Raw genomic sequence first — 17828 nt, forward strand, 5'->3', positions numbered from 1 at the left:
TGTTAAGCAAGAGAAACTAGACCCAAAAGACTTACCATATGATTCAATTTATGTGAAGACCAAAACCAGGCAAAACTAATCTATGGACAAAGGTCAGAATAGTGGTTATCACTAGAGGAGGTCGTATTGACTAGGAAGAACATAAGAGAATTTCTAAGTGTTGGAGATAGCCTACATCTTGATCAAGGCAGTGAGTACTCTGTGTATACATACATAAAAATTTGTTGAGTTGATCCCTTAAATATGTGTACTTTCTTGTGAATTGCATTTCAATAAAAGTTTCTCTTTTTCATTAAATAAAAATAATGTTTATTTTCTGAGAGGCAGGAAGACCAAGTTGTTTGTGGTTTTGTTATTGTTGTTTAGTTGTTAAGTCATGTCTGACTCTTTTGCGATCCCATGGACAGTAGCCCACCAGGATCCCCTGTCCATGGGATTTCCCAGGCAAGAAACTGGAGTGGGTTACCATTTCCTTCTCCAAGGTTTTTCTCTTTTAAAGTGAGATCACAAGCTTTTTTTTTTTCCCCCAAATGGCTACTCAGTTTGAGTGAAGTCGCTCAGTCGTGTCCGACTCTTTGCGACCCCGTGGACTAGCCCCCCAGGCTCCTCCGTCCATGGGATTCTCCAGGCAAGAATACTGGAGTGGGTTGCCATCTCCTTCTCCAGGGGATCTTCCCGACCCAGGGATCGAACCCAGGTCTCCCGCATTGCAGGCAGATGCTTTACCATCTGAACTGAAGGGTTTAGAGGCCATCAAATGGACACAACCTATAAAGGCAATTTTGATGGTTTTACATAGAAATGACTCTAATGGGAGAGAACACAAATGGGAACTATTTGAGATACATTTCTATGTAAAATGTAGTTTGCACATAATTCAACATTTTAACTGAGCACTCTGCAACCAAGACCAAATATCAATCGTCTCTTGAGGTTTTCTACTATGTACCAACATCAAATCTACATAGGAACAAATGTTACTCCTGCTTTTCTCTTCTGTATCAAATGTCCTGAAGCCTTTGTGTCTCTCTGGAGAGAGGCCGAGTTTCTGAAGGCACATTCCAGTATAAACATCATCGATGGGGTAGAAAAGGACCCGGTCAGTCACATTGTACAGTCTCAGGGCCAGGTGGCCGGAGTAGAGGAATCCGCCTCCTCCTGCATAAGGTGGGTAGACGCCAGTGTAAACAACTTCCGGGATGTGGTACACCCAATACGATTTATTGAAAATTTGTTTTCATCTTTATCACATTTGACATTTCTACAAATAAGACTACTTCAGTCCTCTCAACTCTATCCAGTGTAATGTGTCTACTCTGGTGCTCTTAATTACTTCTGCTTTAACACAGACTCTAATAGCATTAATCCCTTCTTCATGAACACTGGCTTTTCCATAATTTTTATGAAAAATTCCACTTTTGTCCTTTCATATGAACTTTAGAATCAAGTTTTGAAAATCTTGTTTGAGATATTATTATTACGTTGGGTTTACAGATTATATTTTATGAACTTCAAGATACCTTCAATATGAAACTAACACAACACTATAAATCAAGTATACTCCAATAAAAATTTTTCTAAAAAGATACAATTATTTTATGTAGCACTAAAAAAAGAAAGACATTGCCCAGCTATGGCATAATGCTGATGATTTTTATGTCTATTGTTAAATTACTTTTTTTTCTTCAAAAATTCTTTTAGGAAGATATGCAATACCTCTAGAAGTCTATAAAACATTATTGAGAAAAACAAAAAACAAAAGACGGTCAAAACACATGGAGAGATAATATTCATGAACTAGAAGACTCATTGGTATAAAGATTTCAGTTGCACCTAAACTTACCATTGTGGAATCTTACAAGCTGATTTTAAAAGGTATACGCAAATGCAAGGAGCCCAAAATAACCAAGAATTATCTATTGCATATCAAGATTTATCAAACTAGAGTAGTAATTCTCAAACTTTTTTTAGTCTTATACTCTTACAAGTTATTGAGACTCTAAAGAGCTTTAGTTTATGGGAGTTTATCTTTTACCTTTGAAACTAAACAGAAAATTCATTTTAAAATAATAAGCTTATCACATGCTAACAGAAATAAATTTATGAAAAACAACTGTTTTCCAAAACATTTAGTGAGAAGAGTGGCACTGTTTTACATTTTCATAAATCTCTTCAACATCTAGCTTAACAGGAGATGGCTGGATTCTCAAATCTGCTCCTTTATTCATTCAACTTCAATATCACACGTCACATTCTCTGGAAAACCTACTGTGCACTCATGAGACAGTTGAGTGAATAAAGCAAATAATATCTTATTATTACTATGAAAACAGTTTTGACCTCAGAGACCCCTTAAAGGGTCTCAGGGACTCTACATGGTCCCAGGAGAGCTACTGAAATAGACTACTTAATGCAATGGCATTTTGGCATAAGGACAGACGAAAGAGAAATGGAATAGGAGGGTCCAGACAAATCCTTGTCTATACAACCAGCTGACTCACGACCAAAGTGACTCTACAGAGCAGGGGAGAGCGGACATTTTAAAAAGCAGTGCCACAATAATACTGGGTTGGCCAAAAACCTTGTTCGGGTTTTTCTGTACAATGTAATGGGAAAAGCCCAAACACTTTGGTCAACCCAACAGTAATTGGATATTTATATAGGAAAAGAACTAAATTGATCCCTATCTTACACCATTAAAAAAATCCCACATAGACTGTTGATCTGTGGATAGCAAAACCTAACGGAAAACATTAGCAAATATATCTTCATCATCTGGATACAAAAAGTTCTAATTATAAAGGAAAAGACTGACGTACTTAACTATATTAAAATTGAGAATTTGTTAATCCAAAAATACCTTTAAGAAAACGAAAAGGTAAGGCAAGCCACGAGTGGAAGATGATATCTGCAATATAGGTATCCGAAAATACACACACACACACACAAATAAGAAAAAGACAGAACAGCAGATAGGAAAATGGGCAAATGATTTTGATGAGTCCTTCAAAAAGATGACGGTCAATAAATAAACGAAAGGCTCCTCAATCACAGTAGTAATCAGGGGAATGCAAATTAAAACCAACAAGGAGTGTTAAATAGTACAACCACTTTGGGAAACTATTCTGTAGTTTCTAATCAAATTAAATGCCTGCCTGATGACCCAAAATCCACTCCTCAATATATACTCAAGAGAAATGAGTATGTATATATAGAAAGATGTGCATGAGAATGTTCATAGCAGCTTAATTCACAATAGCCAAACTTAGAAACAACAGTCAATAAAAAAAATGATAATCATAAAATGGGACTGCTGCTGCTGCTGCTAAGTCACTTCAGTTGTGTCCCACTCTGTGCGACCCCATAGACAGCAGCCCACCAGGTTCCCCCGTCCCTGGATTCTCCAGGCAAGAACACTGGAGTGGGTTGTCATTTCCTTCTCCAATGCATGAATGTGAAAAGTGAAAGTGAAGTCGCTCAGTCGTGTCCGGCTCTTAGCGACCCCAAGGACTGCAGCCTACCAGGCTCCTCCGTCCATGGGATTTTCCAGGCAAGAGTACTGGGGTGGGTTGCCATTGCCTTCTCCGAAAATGAGACTAAGCAATGAAAAATGGGACTAAGCAACTGATAAAACCAACAACTTGGATAAACTGCAATAAACATTATTATGCTGGGCAAAAGAAGTCTGACACAAAGGAGTGCATACTGTTATGAGCCCATTGACATGAAGTTCAAGAACAGGCAAAACAAATTTGTACCAGTAGAAGTCAAAACAGTTTTATCAAAATACAGATTCTGTATTTTGCAAAGGAGTATGAGAGAACTTTCTGGAGTGATGGAAATGCTCTATATTTGCATGTGAATATGGTACATGCATATGTAAAATATTCTTCAAGGTGTACATTTAAAATTTTTGCAACTTATTGGATATGACATATACCTCAGAGTACACACAAAAATCCATTATATATAAACCAGAATGGTTAACTGAACAGATTGACAATTCCAAGGCTTGGCAAAGACGTGGAATAATAGGAATTCTCATACACTGCTGATAGAAATCTAAACCGGTGCAACTCATCGAAAAAAAAGAGCAAAATAATCAACTGTGATGTATCTGTATAAGAGAACATTCCATAATAACGAACCAACTACAGCTCCATCACACACAGATGAATCTCACAAAATAATGTTGAGTGAAAACAGCCAGAATAAAGTATACAAAATAAATGGTTCCATTTATATAAGGTTGAAAAAGCAGGCAAAACTAAACTACCAAATTTGGGTGCAATCTTAGGTAGAAAAGTAAGAAAGTGATTATGATATGATATCATAAGAGTCAGGGCAGAGGGCTTCCCTGATGGCTCAGTAGTAAAGAACCTGCCTACCAATGCAGGAGACACAGGTTCAATCCTTGGTCTAGGAAGACCCCACATGCCTTAGAGCAACTAAGCCCATGCATCACAACTACTGAGCCTGCACTCTAGAGCCCACAAGCTGCATCACTGAAGCCCACACACCCTAGAGCCAGTGCTCTGCAACAAGAAAAGCCACCACAATGAGAGGCCCACGGACCACAATGAAGAGTAACCCTGTTCTCTGCAACTAGAGAAAAGCTCATACAGCAATGAAGAGGCAGCACAGCTAAAAACAAATAAATAAAATTTTATATATATATATATATATATATATATATAGTCAGGACAGAAATCACTCTAGTGAAGGAGCAGAAGTATAGTTCATAAGCAGGAATTTTAAGGAGGGCTTTCTGTGATGCTGACAATTGTCTACTTAGTGACCTGAATGTTTGTTACAAGGCTTATGCTTTTTAATCACTACGTCAAAGAAAGATGCACAGACCAATGACTTTTCTGTATGTATCAGAACAAAACTGAAAAGGTTACAAATCAGAAAAAAAAAAAAAAAAGATTTTAAAAAGTCAGCTGGACTCGGTAACTGATGGGGTTTGCTGGGGGAAGAGAGGAATAAAGAGACAGCCAAGGGAAACTGCCAGATTTCTGACTTGCACACCAGTTTGGGTGGGGATGCTTTTCACTGAGATAAGGAAACAGCATTTTCAAGGGAAAGATATGAATTAAAGCTTGAACACAGTGAATTTATAGTACCTTTGAGACATCCAGGCAGAGATGTCCAGTGGGCAATTAGATATGCCGATCTCGAGCTCAAAGGAGAGGTCCAGGTGAGAGAGAAATTTTGGATTCACCTGTCAGGGAAATCATGGACAGGGAGATGACTGTCTAGGGAGAGAAGACTGACAAGAAGGTGTGGGGCTGATCCCGGGTATGCCAACATTTAACGGGCAGGTCCAGGAGGATAAGCCAGTAAAAAAGAACAAAAAAACTGAGAAGGACCCAAGTGGTGGGAGGACTATCAAGAGTGTGTGGTGAACCATTAAGCAAAGGAAGAGAACGCCTCCTGAGTACTCAGTCACTCACTGCAGGTTGGTGCATAGTGAAGAAAGCATATGGGTTATGTGCAATACTCAGCGAGCCAGTTTTTACTCCACCTCTCTCTGGCTGATTGGGGAAAAGCAACAACCAAGAGAAAACCAATGCTTCTGAGAATGGTTCTAAGTTTTCATGTTGTCTTTAGAAGTGGGAAACGAAGGCCCCTCTCACTCTTCTCCCTGCTTCTCAGGAAGGAAGAAGATAAGATTGGAGAGCGTTAGGTCTGCACCACTGGGCAGAATCAGTATGAAAAGGTCAGCACACAGGTGCAAGCTCACTTTTACGTGTCTTCATGTGACTGAAATGGCATGAGACGCCTTCAAGAGAGGACTTCTGCTACTCCAAGGGAGAGCCAGGGCTAAACCTACTACTTGGGCAGAAAAGGCCAGAGGCAGGAGGCCAAGGCCAGATCAGCAGTCAGCCGGGGCAAATGGGCTCTCTCTGGTTACAAGGCCCTGAGCACTGACAGGAATGAGTCAGGCCAGCTTTGCCCACATCACAGGAGAAAGATCTAGCTGCGCTCAAAAACTGGGGAGATGGAGGGCATCCATCTCACAGCCTGGGTCAGTTTCAAACAAATGAAGCTAAACTAAATCGAGAAAAACAGCAACTCCACATAGAAGCAGTGGGGCTCATTGGAGTCTCCCATCTTGGGGTTTGGGGCTCAAGTCCTAGTCAAGGATAAGAGGCAAAGTTTGGGGGTTTTTATTGCCAGTACAAATCCTTAATATAAATCTCTGCCTTAGGAGCCCCATAATTTGAAAACTGTGGCTGTGGACTGGAGACAATTCTAATATTCCTGGATCCCACCAGAATACCATCCTAAAATTTCTCAATTTCTAGTACCACATCAATCACATACAAAACAAAACACAATGGGCATCTAGGTTAAATGTGCATGAGATTAGCAACTCCAGAAGAAGCAGAAAGCCAAAATAGGTTTGTTCCTTGATAAAAAGATTTTAGTGGAGGCTCTCTCCTTCCCAAATTCACCTATAAAGTCAGTACAACTCTAATCAAAATTTCAATGCAATTTTTTTAGACCTTATCAAAATAAATTTTAAAATTCACCTGAAACAATAAATGCATGATAATAGCCAAGAAAAAACTGAAAATGAGCATATTTGCTCTGCTGCTGCTGCTAAGTCACTTCAGTCGTGTCCGACTCTGTGCGACCCCATAGACGGCAGCCCACCAGGCATCCCCGCTCTATCTAGTATCAAACTGTAGTATATAAAGCTGCAGGGGGAAGGAGGACTGTGTAATAGAATTCTGCAGAAACATACACAAACACACCACGGGGATCGACCAGCAAATCCAGAGGCCCTACGTATATAAAGAAATTCTTGCAGCATTTCAAACATGGACAAGTCAATAAGTGAAATTAGGAAAAGCTTGTCAATTTAGAAAAAAGATCTCTACTCCACATCAGACAAAAAGTAAATTCCACATAAACCAAAGGAGTAAATATGATATGAAAAAACAAATTTCAAACACATGAGAGTTAAAAAAAAAAATCTTGGGATGGTAGAGATTTTGTTAAACAAGATTAAAGGAAAAAAAAAACTCAAAAGCTACAAAGAAGTCAAAGATGGGACCACATAAAAAGTTTAAAGTTCTATATGAATAAAAACACCATAAATGAAATTAAAAGACAAGTGAGAAGAAACTAGTTGAAAAAATATGTGTAATACATACAACAAAGGATTAACTACTGTATATCTGAAGAATTCCTGCTAATCAATAAGAAAAAAAAAAAGACAACCCTGAAGGGAAAAAAATGGTCAAAGACATGAACAGGCAATATCCAGAAGGAATATGAATGCCCATTAACATGTCTGCACAAAAGTTAGGTTACAGACTCATCTAAAGTCTGATAAGCTACATTTTAGATGATTAAGAAATTAATTTTTCAATACTAAAAGAAATTATAAATATACATTCCTCTGATGTCAGAATGAGAAATGCCCTTATAAACTTAAAACCTAACAAAAACTTAAAGAAAAATAAATTTTATATACTTTAAAAAACCCCAGTACTGCAAAAAATTAATGAAATAGAAAATGGCAAAAATATTAACAAATATAATAAATTATTCATATACTTTAAATATAGAAAGCATTATCTAAATCAATATAGAAATTCTTAGATCTATACAAGCAAGACTAGAGAATAAATGCAAACAGTTAAAACAATGTGAAAACCATGAAACCTTGCTTGTACTTGTGGGGGGAAAGGAAGTCAAAACAATGAGATGACATTTTTCACACATGAAATTGATAAAGGTGTAAAAAAATGAGAATGGCCAATACTGGCGGAGGTACAGGGCACCTGATGTTCTCCTATTTACCTTACAGGTGGAATTTTTAATGACATGAGAAAAGAGTTGTGACTTGTTAAATGAGGAAAAAAGATATAAAATACATACAGTATGATCTCAACCATATTTCAAAATAACAGCTAAGTTTTATGGACACTTACTTCTCTGCCAGACACTGAGCTAAGACTGTCTACAGGTTATTGGTGCACTGGTGCACTTCATATTTACAATAATCTTGAGTTAGACACTTTATTATCCTCATTTTATGGAGAGACTGTGACGAGAGAGATCAAATCACGGAGCCAAGGTTTCAACCCAGATACATCTGCTCTAGCCTGTGATTGTAACTACTAGTACAATGGACAGGAGGAAATAAATCAAACTCCTAAGAGTTGAATATACTCCTCTCACTTCCTATTTTGTCATGGATGTTCCATTACTTTACTTCTAAATATAATGCTGCTTTCAAAAGGTCAATAATCACACAACAGTAACAACAGCATCCTTGAAATGCTGACAGTTTCAGGTGCTAATGACAAAAGAAACTTTATAGATCATAATCCAGGGGATTTAAAACAATTTTTTAAAGCAAAGGAATGCTTTTCTAAGTGAAATTTTATATGGACCTACAATATGAGAAACAAAGCAGCATTTTATTCTATTAGTGTATTTGAAAAGTTCAAATTTATAATATTTACAGTGAAATTCTTCTGATGAACTCAAACTCTAAGTTCTGGAAGACCGGGACAAATCTGTTTTGTTTATTGCACAGTATTAAAAACAAAAACAAAAACAAAAAACCTGATTCACAGAGATTAGCAGTTACAAATAAGTCTTTGTCATTCTTTTAAAAACAGCACATTACTGCTATCTAAGGATTTATTACACCTGTCCAGAAGTCCAGGTAGAAAAATTCTAAGTTAAATCTCTAATAATATCAATAAGAATATGTGGTAACCACAAATATTTTGGTAGAAAGAAAAATATGAAGCTTAAAATATATACTAATCTGACATCAAGACATTATATATACAAAGCAGTTACTGCCCAATGCAATGAGAGCTGTCTATAGGAGCAAATTTGCTCCTATAATCTTACATGAACAAATAAGCACTGGTCTGAATTTTTAAAAGAACAATATAAACAAAGCTACAATTCTTCCAATCAACAGAATTTTTAGAAATTCAAGGACATGCACAAGGAAAGCAAGAAATGTCATTATGAGAATTGTTACCTGGCTGTTGGCATTATGGATAATTTTAGTTTTTTTCTTTTTGTTTATTTTCCCTCAAACATCCTAAATACATTGCCTTTTCTTTTTTTTTATGTTCCATCTAAAAATAGTTATAAATCATAGGAATTTGCAAAAAACTATACAGGAAGGTCCCAAGGACCCTTCACCTAACTTCCTTCAATGGTAATATCTTACATACTTCTAGTACAAGATCACAAGGAAACTGACTGTGGTACAATCCACAGAGTTTATTAATATTTTCACCACTTTCACATTCATGTGTGTTTTCTATGCAATTTCATCACATTTGACACCTGTAGCTTTGAGTAACAACAGGTGAGATACAGAACTGTTTCCTCCCTACAAAGCTCCCTCATACTGCCTCCTAACCCTAACCCTCCCCTATTCCTAACTCCTGGCATCAACTATTCTTCATCTCTAGAATTTTGTTATCTCAATAATGTTATATAAATGCAACTGTATAGAATGTAACCTTCAAAGACTGACTTTTTTTTTTAACCTAGATAATCTGGCAGTACAAATCAGCAGTCTTTAATTTGTTAAAATTTAGCATGATATAACATTTGAATGTGTATCAATTGTTTCAAGTGAAGTGGAAATCGCTCAGTCGTGCCCAACTCTTTGCGACCCCATGGACTGTAGTCTGCCAGACTCTGTCCATGGAATTCTCAAGGCCAGAATACTGGAGTGGGAAACCGTTCCCTTCTCCAGGGGATTCTCCCAAAACAGGGATCGAACTCAGGTCTCCCGCATTGCAGGTGGAAATAGGTGGATTCTTTACTGTCTGAGCCACCAGGGAAGTCCAAGAATACTGGAGTGGGTAGCCTACCCCTTCTCAAGCAGATCCCCAACCCAGGCATAAAACGGGGGTCTCCTACATTGCAGGAGATTCTTTAGCAGCTGAGCTACCAGGGAAGCCCTGGGTAACAATGTTTACAGTGTTTTAAAGTTTACAATGGTAAAAATGTGACTCAAATGCTTATGAAATCTATGTTGTACTACCGTAAAACTAGGATTCTGGGGAATGAATTCTTTAAATTAATAATCTGGTAAAAATCTAGTGCAATCTAGTACAAACACATCACAGAAGAGAAGCCCATGGCACAGTGCTTCTAAGTCTTATCTATGTTTACAAGAACACGTGGATTACAAGAATGCCTGGCTGTGCATTTTTCTGGCCAGCCTCTAGATTCCAGTCCTTTCCTGACCCAGGTAAGTTTGTGTTACGTGAGAATATGACTGTTTGCTTCCCTCCACAGAATGGTCACCATTTTTGCCTTTCCGCATATTTAGAATTCTTTCAAATCAGCCAGGAAATGAATCTCTCTCAAATTCTTGGTTCTGGAGATTTACCTCCACCACACCCCAGGCCCAACTCTCTAGTCTCTAAGTCCTTATGAATCAACACCTCTCTCAGAAAGGACTATCCCACCCTAGTACAAATTCAAAATAACTCTTTTCCCCTCCCCTCTCTCTATACCTCCAGGTACCTAGATCCACCTGATGATTCTCCTCTCAGCTATTCTGTCAGGTCTTCCTGATTCTCACCCCACTAGAAATCTGTTCACTAACTAGGTGTGACAAAAGCCCTATCTTTACAAGTTTAGGCTTAGAAAGCAAACACTCCAAGGAGTTACTTCTTGAACATCATGCCTTCATAGTAATGTCCTTGCTTTTCCAAAAAGATCACTCTCAATAAGTAAAAGCTAAAACACAAAACTAGGCACAGATGAAAAACAAAGAAAAAAGCATGGATGTGTGTCTATTTTGTAAAATTTGGCTCATATTGGTATTACTGTATCACTATCAGATCAAATGAAATTTAAAGTAGAGGTAAAGAGGGACTTCCTTGATAGTCCAGTTAAAACTGAGCTCCCACTGCAGGAGTACCAGTTTGATTCCTGAAAACTGGAATCAAAGTGTGAAACTAAGATCCCACAAGCTGCAGAGCAAAAAAATTAAAAATAAAGTAGTGGTAAAGAGCCAGACTGCCTGGGTAAAAATGTGATCTCTGCCACTGTATTTTCTAAAGCAAGTTTCATTTACCTTCTGTGTACTTCAATCTTCTCATCTGTAAAATGGTGATAAAAATGCCTCACAGGACAATTTCAAGAATTAAATAACATATGTAAAGCATTCAGAACAGTGCCTAGCACACAGTAAACATTATCCAAGTATTAACAATTATCTCTAACACATGGCAATCCAGCTTCACCTCTTTGTGACATCTATTCCGCTTACACTCTGATGTTCATACTGCTCCTGAAACAATGGTCACATAAGAATCTGTGTTTTATTTATTAAATTCATCTTGATCAAAACTAACTAGCACAACAAATTTTCTCTTACATAGAAGCAGTTACTATTAACATTCCGCCAAACATGAATGTAAGCACTTAAAAGTATAGTGGTGATGGAAAGAATGCTAGCAAAGAGGAAAGTACAGATCACAACACAGAATATGGCAGCTTTATGTTTAAAAAACTGGGAGACTAATGTCATATTTATGCTTGTATACACATAAGATGGCTCTATAAAGTTTCATGTCTGATTAAGGAAAGGGAGAAGTACAAGCCTGGGAGAAGGATCATGAAAGGGGTGATTCATTGTATATACTTTAGTATCTTTCAAATTTGAAGCAGTGAATATATTATTTATGTGTGTGTTAGCTGCTCTGTCATGTTTGACTCTTTGCAACCCCACCGACTGTAGCCCACCAGGCTCCTCTGTCCATGGAATTCTTCAGGCAAGAATATTGGAGTGGATTGTCATTCCCTTCTCCACAGGATCTTCCCAACCCAGAGATCAAACCTGGGTCTCCTGCACTGCAGGCAGATTCTTTACCGTCTGGGCCACCAGGGAAGCCTGTATTATCTGTATAAGAATCTACTTTTTAAAACGGAGGTGGTAGGTGGTGGTCCCTCTAAACAAGTTCTCTGGAAGCTGGTCTTCTAGTCCCAAGCTGCACTAACTCTGTTACCCTGGGCAAGTCATTTAACCTGTGAGTATAGCTGGACCAAGCTAGGGGCAGCAAAGATTTCTAGGTTCTAATCTAATTTCAAAAATGTATCTCAAAGAGGAGGGTAGTAAATAGATGGTACTATCTTTAAGATATGAGGGGGTACTAGTTCAACATTTTGCAAAGTAAGGCAACTTTTTGAGAACATGAACTGTCAAGCTTATTAATCTTTCAAGATTATTTCTGTCTTAAATAAAAGCTCTTCTTAGAAGGGGTCTAATGCAACTTACAGGAAATACCTTCAAAGAATATTCTGCTCATTATTTTGTGTCTCTCGCCATACCTTTGGAGTTGTTTAAATGGATTTTATTAAGTTTTGTGTGTTTTTTTTTAACATGGACCATTTTTAAAAATCTTAACTGAATCTGTTACAATACTGCTTCTGTTTTATGCTTTGGTTTTTTGACCCCTAGGCATGTGGGACTTTGCTCCCTGATCAAGGGATTGAACCCATGTCCCCTGCACTGGAAGGCGAAGTCTTAACCACTAGACTACCAGGGAAATCTCTGGACTTTAAGTTTTTATACTAAAGTCTTTATACTATGCCATGGAGTGAGCAATAAAGTGCATGTGTGCATGCTCAGTTGCTAAGCTGTATCTAACACTTCATGACCTCATGGACTGCAGCCCACCAGGCTCCTCTGTCCATGAGATTTTCTAGGCAATAATACTGGGTTGCTATTTTCTTCTCCAAGGGATCTTCCCATCGAACCAGCATCTCCTGTCTCCTGCACTGGCAGGTTTCTTTAAGACTGAGCCACCTGGGAAGCCCCAGCAATAAAGTACACTAGAACAATTTACACTTAAAATACCTAAATACTACATCTAAAACAAGAAACTTTTACTATTTAAAGGCATTTATGATGAGACACTGCAAAAAAATAATCATTCCACCTCCAGTCAATAACAGCTGTAACTAATTGAATACATACTTTATTCCAAGTATCATCCATTTATTCATTCCGTGTATCCTTTTTAATCCTACCGTTCATCTGGAAAAGTAGGTTTTAATATCCCCATTTAACAGGAGAAGCAACTATGGCTCCATGAAGATGACAACTAACTTGATGTCATAGTCTAACAAGTGAAGAGCTAGGAGTCCACCAAAAATCTTTGGATCCGAGCTCAGTGCACTAGACAGGGATTAGCTGCCAGGCTGGTGCAGACTTGCAATGACGTTTTTTAGTAATTTAAAAGTAAATGAGGAAAAGTAAAAAGAGAGTAAACTTTTCAACAAAGCTAACTGATTCAATTTAAAGGTCTTTCATGCTGAGATTTGGTTCTAATTATTTGAGTTAAAATATCCTTACTTAAAATGACAGTGACAGTCTTTTGTCTCCTGCATTAGCAGGTGGGTTCTTTACCACTAGGAAGAAGCCTGGCACCTCTCTTGCAGCCTCCCAATTTGGGGGGGGATACTTCTGAAATCCAAAAAAATTTGGTAACTACTTCCTTAGACAATGATGCCTCCCAAAATAACAGAGGACTTCACACACACACCTCAAGACTCTCTCATTAATCTCTATTTTACTTAGATTGGGACACTGAAGGATTGAGAAATGGGAATAAAGTGAGTTTCAGCAATCCAAAATCACATGAGTTAATGTTGGGCTGGGCAGAGAACTTTCCTCAAGATTTGTTTCACTGGTTGATTTTTCTCATTCTTATCTTCAATTCTACTCACTCAAACCTGGGCTCAAACTTTCTCTCCCTAAAATAGGAACAGAAAGTTTGTGACTACATTCTTTACTACTACTGCTAGCTGGCAATCAATACTTAAGTCAAATAAAAAGATCTACTACTTGAGGCCTCCAATAATTTGCTTTTATTTAAAGCCTTTTTCACTTTGACAAAATAAAAACTTTTAATTAGGTTTAGTGTACTACTTCCAAAAGAAAATTGGTCTATAAATCAGACTCAAGCAAATTTCCACATTTCTCTATCTCCACTGTATATATATATATAATGTATATAAATAGATAAATATAGTGTATATATACATATATATACATATGGCTTTACAAGTAGTTTACAAACAAGTTGGTCAAACTAGATAAATTTCTTGAATTTTACTGTACACATGGCAAATTTACTGTATACATAGCTATTTACTTCTCTTATTAGCATACTTCTCTTATTTCTTACCTCCTTTGGTGAGCAAATTTAAAAGTCTATGTACACAGCTACACAATTAAATATTAGTTTCAGTCACAACATATTAAATTCACATTTAAAATTATAAAGAGATCCAGATTTTTCAGTCTTACACATAAACTTTTAATCTCACTTGATGCTATTTATATTATTTTATGGTGCCTTATTAAAATGAAATCAGAGCACAAAAACCTATATCTCACAGGACACATAACGGAAAATATTTAAAATCTGTACTTACTACATGACTCAAACCCACTCTTTTTGAAGGAGAGCCAATTTTAAGAACTTAAATATACAGTCTGGATAACATAAATCACTCTTTCCATGCCCAAAACTTAACAGATCTAGTAAAATTTATTATAGACTATAATGTATCCAAAAGCTAAAACTGGTAATAATTCTGCTTAAATTTCACATTAATCTAATATCAAAACTTATTTTATTTCTTCTTTTTTCAAATACCTGGTATATACTGCTGCACAGTCTTTTCATTATATATTTATTCAGCTAACTTTGGGTGCAAGGTACTTGAAGTATAAAAGTCCTTCCCAATGGATAGTGAAAATAATATACAAATGTTTACATAAAATACACTCAGCAGTCCTCAAAAGGATATCTGAGAGTCTGTTAGGTCTATTAACTTGGTTCAAAATACCCAACAACAAATGTAAACTTTTTGTTACTTTGTTGTATTTTAACTGTTAACTGGTATCTACGTTTTAAACACATTGTGTCTAATGTAGCAATAATGATAACTATTTTCCCACTAAAAAGTTACAGATGAGAAAGAGTACTTGGCTCACTAAGAACATTAAGGGGAAAAGATCCTCAGCCTGGAGCTTGTAAATAGTAACAAGACAAACTCCAATGCTAGGTTGTTCATATAATCACCAATATGTAGGTCAAAATAACTAGTGAGCTATATACATGACTGTCTGCCTAGCAATTTACAGATCAACAGGAGAACTGCTCAAACGTGACTACCGCTAACAAACTCAAAATATTAGGCATAGCATGTCTCTATTAACAGTGCAACCTGTGTAACCTAGCAATTGTAAAATAATTTCTTTTACTTTTGCTACTTTTTAAAAAGGAACCCTCCTCAAAAAAAAAAAGAGCCGTCACTTTAAAGATGTAAATTCCTCTTTTTTTTCAAAGTAATTTGCCTAGGAAAATCTAACGCAGAAAATAAAGTGTAACAGATAAATCAACTACAACATGCTTAAAAACCTAAGATTATCAGTAAAACAAACCAATCCTTTCAGTTTAGCAATCTATGCATTTTTAATCTTCGGTGGGTATTTCATTATAATAACCGACAACGTTTAAAAGTCACCCTTATTCCCCAAACATCGTCATCACACATGACATATTTTACTGAAATTAAGCTGAGACTAGACCCAAACTCAGGCCACCGGGCACCCTGAAATATACGAGGGGGAATCCAAGAAATCAGATATGTTGAGTGCCGGTATCTTCTTCCAGAGTAGGGTCAAATTCGTGTTTGCCCGCAAATGTCACTGTCTCAAGAAGTCTGCAAAATTCCCATCAGCGCTCCAGAGTACAAAGAGGCCTGACCACGGAAACACCTGTCCTAGCACCGGGAAGACATTGGGAAATGCAACCTCCGAGCCCACGCCGGCCGCACAGCCTAGGGCAGCAGCGGCGACCCCGGACGAGGGGTGGACACTGACCCCACGGCTACTTCGAGCAGGGTCCCGCACCCCCGACCCGCCTCCGGGGGCGAGAACCAAGAAATCTGTCAAGCCAGCCGGGACCCACCCTCCGTGAGCCCCACTCGCTCCTTCCCAGCCTCCCCAACTGCTCTCGGTCCGCTCTGGCCTCCCCGGCTGCACTCTGCCACCTCATCCCTCCCTCCTCGTCGCTCTCGCGGCCCCGCCACCTCAGCCCTGGAGGCCTGCACTCTGGCCGCCCCCCACCTCGGGCCGCCGCTCTCCCCTGGCCCCGGCCGCGGCCCCCTGCCCGGCTCGCGGCGCCGTCGGTCCCTTCGCGGCCCGGTCCCCGCCACCCCCCCAGGCCCGAGCTCCCGCCGCGCGCTCCCCACCCCCAGCCTCCGCCCTCGCCCCGCTCGGCCGCTCCCGGCCCGCTCCCCCCAGCCGGGCTACCTGGAGGCAAGGGCGGCGGAGCACTTCACCCAGGGCCCCAGGTCGCAGAGGGCCCGGTGCTCGGGGTCCCGCTCCTTCTCCCGCTCCACGTGGTAGGCGTAGATGGAGAGCAGGATCCCGGCGGCGCACACTGCATACCGGGCCACCCGCTCCCAACGCGGCACCGACACTCTCAGCAGGACGGGCGCCGCCATCTTCCCCCCTCCACCGCCGCCGCCGCCTCCTTCACCGCCGCCGCCGCCGCCGCCTCCCTCCGCCTCCACCTCAGCCGCCGCCGCCCGTCGGGGCCCGACCCAGCCGCTGCCGCTACCGCCACCGCCTCCGCCGCCGCCGCCACCGCCGCCGCCGCCGCCTCGCCCCATTGGCTCGACCGCCTCCTCCGGGCCCCGCCCCACAGGCGCGCGGCCCAACGGCCCCGAAAGGAGAGAGCCCTGCCGGGCTGTGAAGGCGCGCGCGGGCGCGGAGGGAGGGGGCGGAGCGCGCAACCGCCCGAGAGGCCGGCCGACGGGCGGAGCCAGAGGCGGCGCGGCGCGCGCAGCGGGCGGGGCCAAAGAATGGGCGTGGCCATAGAGTGAAGGGCGGGGCTTTGGGGCGGGAGGGGAGGGGCAAGCAGGGGTGGGGTGGGGCGAGCAGGGGTGGGGTGGGGCCAGTAGGGGTGGGGTGGCGCGGGCGGGTCCTATAGGACTGGGTGCGAGGAATAAATTTCAAAGATATCAACGTGTGTGACTGGATAAGCCCTTGGCCCCACCTCCTGCGGGGGCTAATCAATGGCCATACTTTCCGCTATTTTTTATCATCACTTGATATTTCCTCACCCAATCCAAATTAACCTTGGCCATTGGCCAGAATTTCAGAGCCAAGCTCTAGAGCCACGCTTACGTTCCCTGATGTTCTCCATCACCACCTCCACGCACTTCGTATTCAACAAGTGCAAGCTGAACTATTTTAAAAAATTATTTCTGAATGCCTTGCTTCCCTGTGAGCTGAATTTGAGATGGCTTAACTAAAGAAGTCTGAGAGCCGAGGAATTGATGCTTTTGAACTGTGGTGTTGGAGAAGACTTTTGAGGGTCCCTCAGACAGCAAAGAGATCAAACCAGTCAATCCTAAAGCAAATAAACCCTGAATATTCATTGGAAGGACTGATACTGAAGCTGAAGCTCCAGTATTTGGCCTCCTGATTTGAAGAACTGACTCATTGGAAAAGACCCTGATGCTGGGAAAGACTGAAGGCAGGAGAAGAAGGGAATGACAGAGGATGAGATGGTTGGATTGCATCACTGACTCGATGGACACGATTTTGAGAAAGCTCTGGGAGTTTCTGATGGGAAGGGAAGCCTGTGTGCTGCAATCCATGGGGTCCCAGAGAGTCCGACAGGACTGAGCAACTGAACTGAACTGAAAACATAGGAAACAATAGTTCCTACATCAAATGTTGTTGTCAGAATTACATACAAGTTAAGAATTTGAGAACAAGATGGCAG

At 40.1% G+C, this 17828-nt stretch overlaps 1 protein-coding gene across 1 annotated transcript in view; it reads right to left on the reverse strand.

Annotated features, from left to right (window-relative positions):
• Positions 1-16693, reverse strand: part of VKORC1L1 (vitamin K epoxide reductase complex subunit 1 like 1) — a 59596-nt gene extending 42903 nt beyond the window's left edge. Inside the window, exon 1 of the mRNA XM_070362851.1 lies at positions 16346-16693. Within this exon, the coding sequence (XP_070218952.1) occupies positions 16346-16539 (194 nt within the window). The 5' untranslated portion in view covers positions 16540-16693. The remainder of the gene's footprint in view (positions 1-16345) is intronic.
• Positions 16694-17828: the final 1135 nt, after the last annotated feature.

This window comes from Bos mutus, chromosome 25 (assembly GCF_027580195.1).
Source record: "Bos mutus isolate GX-2022 chromosome 25, NWIPB_WYAK_1.1, whole genome shotgun sequence".
In the NCBI taxonomy this organism is placed as follows: domain Eukaryota; kingdom Metazoa; phylum Chordata; class Mammalia; order Artiodactyla; family Bovidae; genus Bos; species Bos mutus.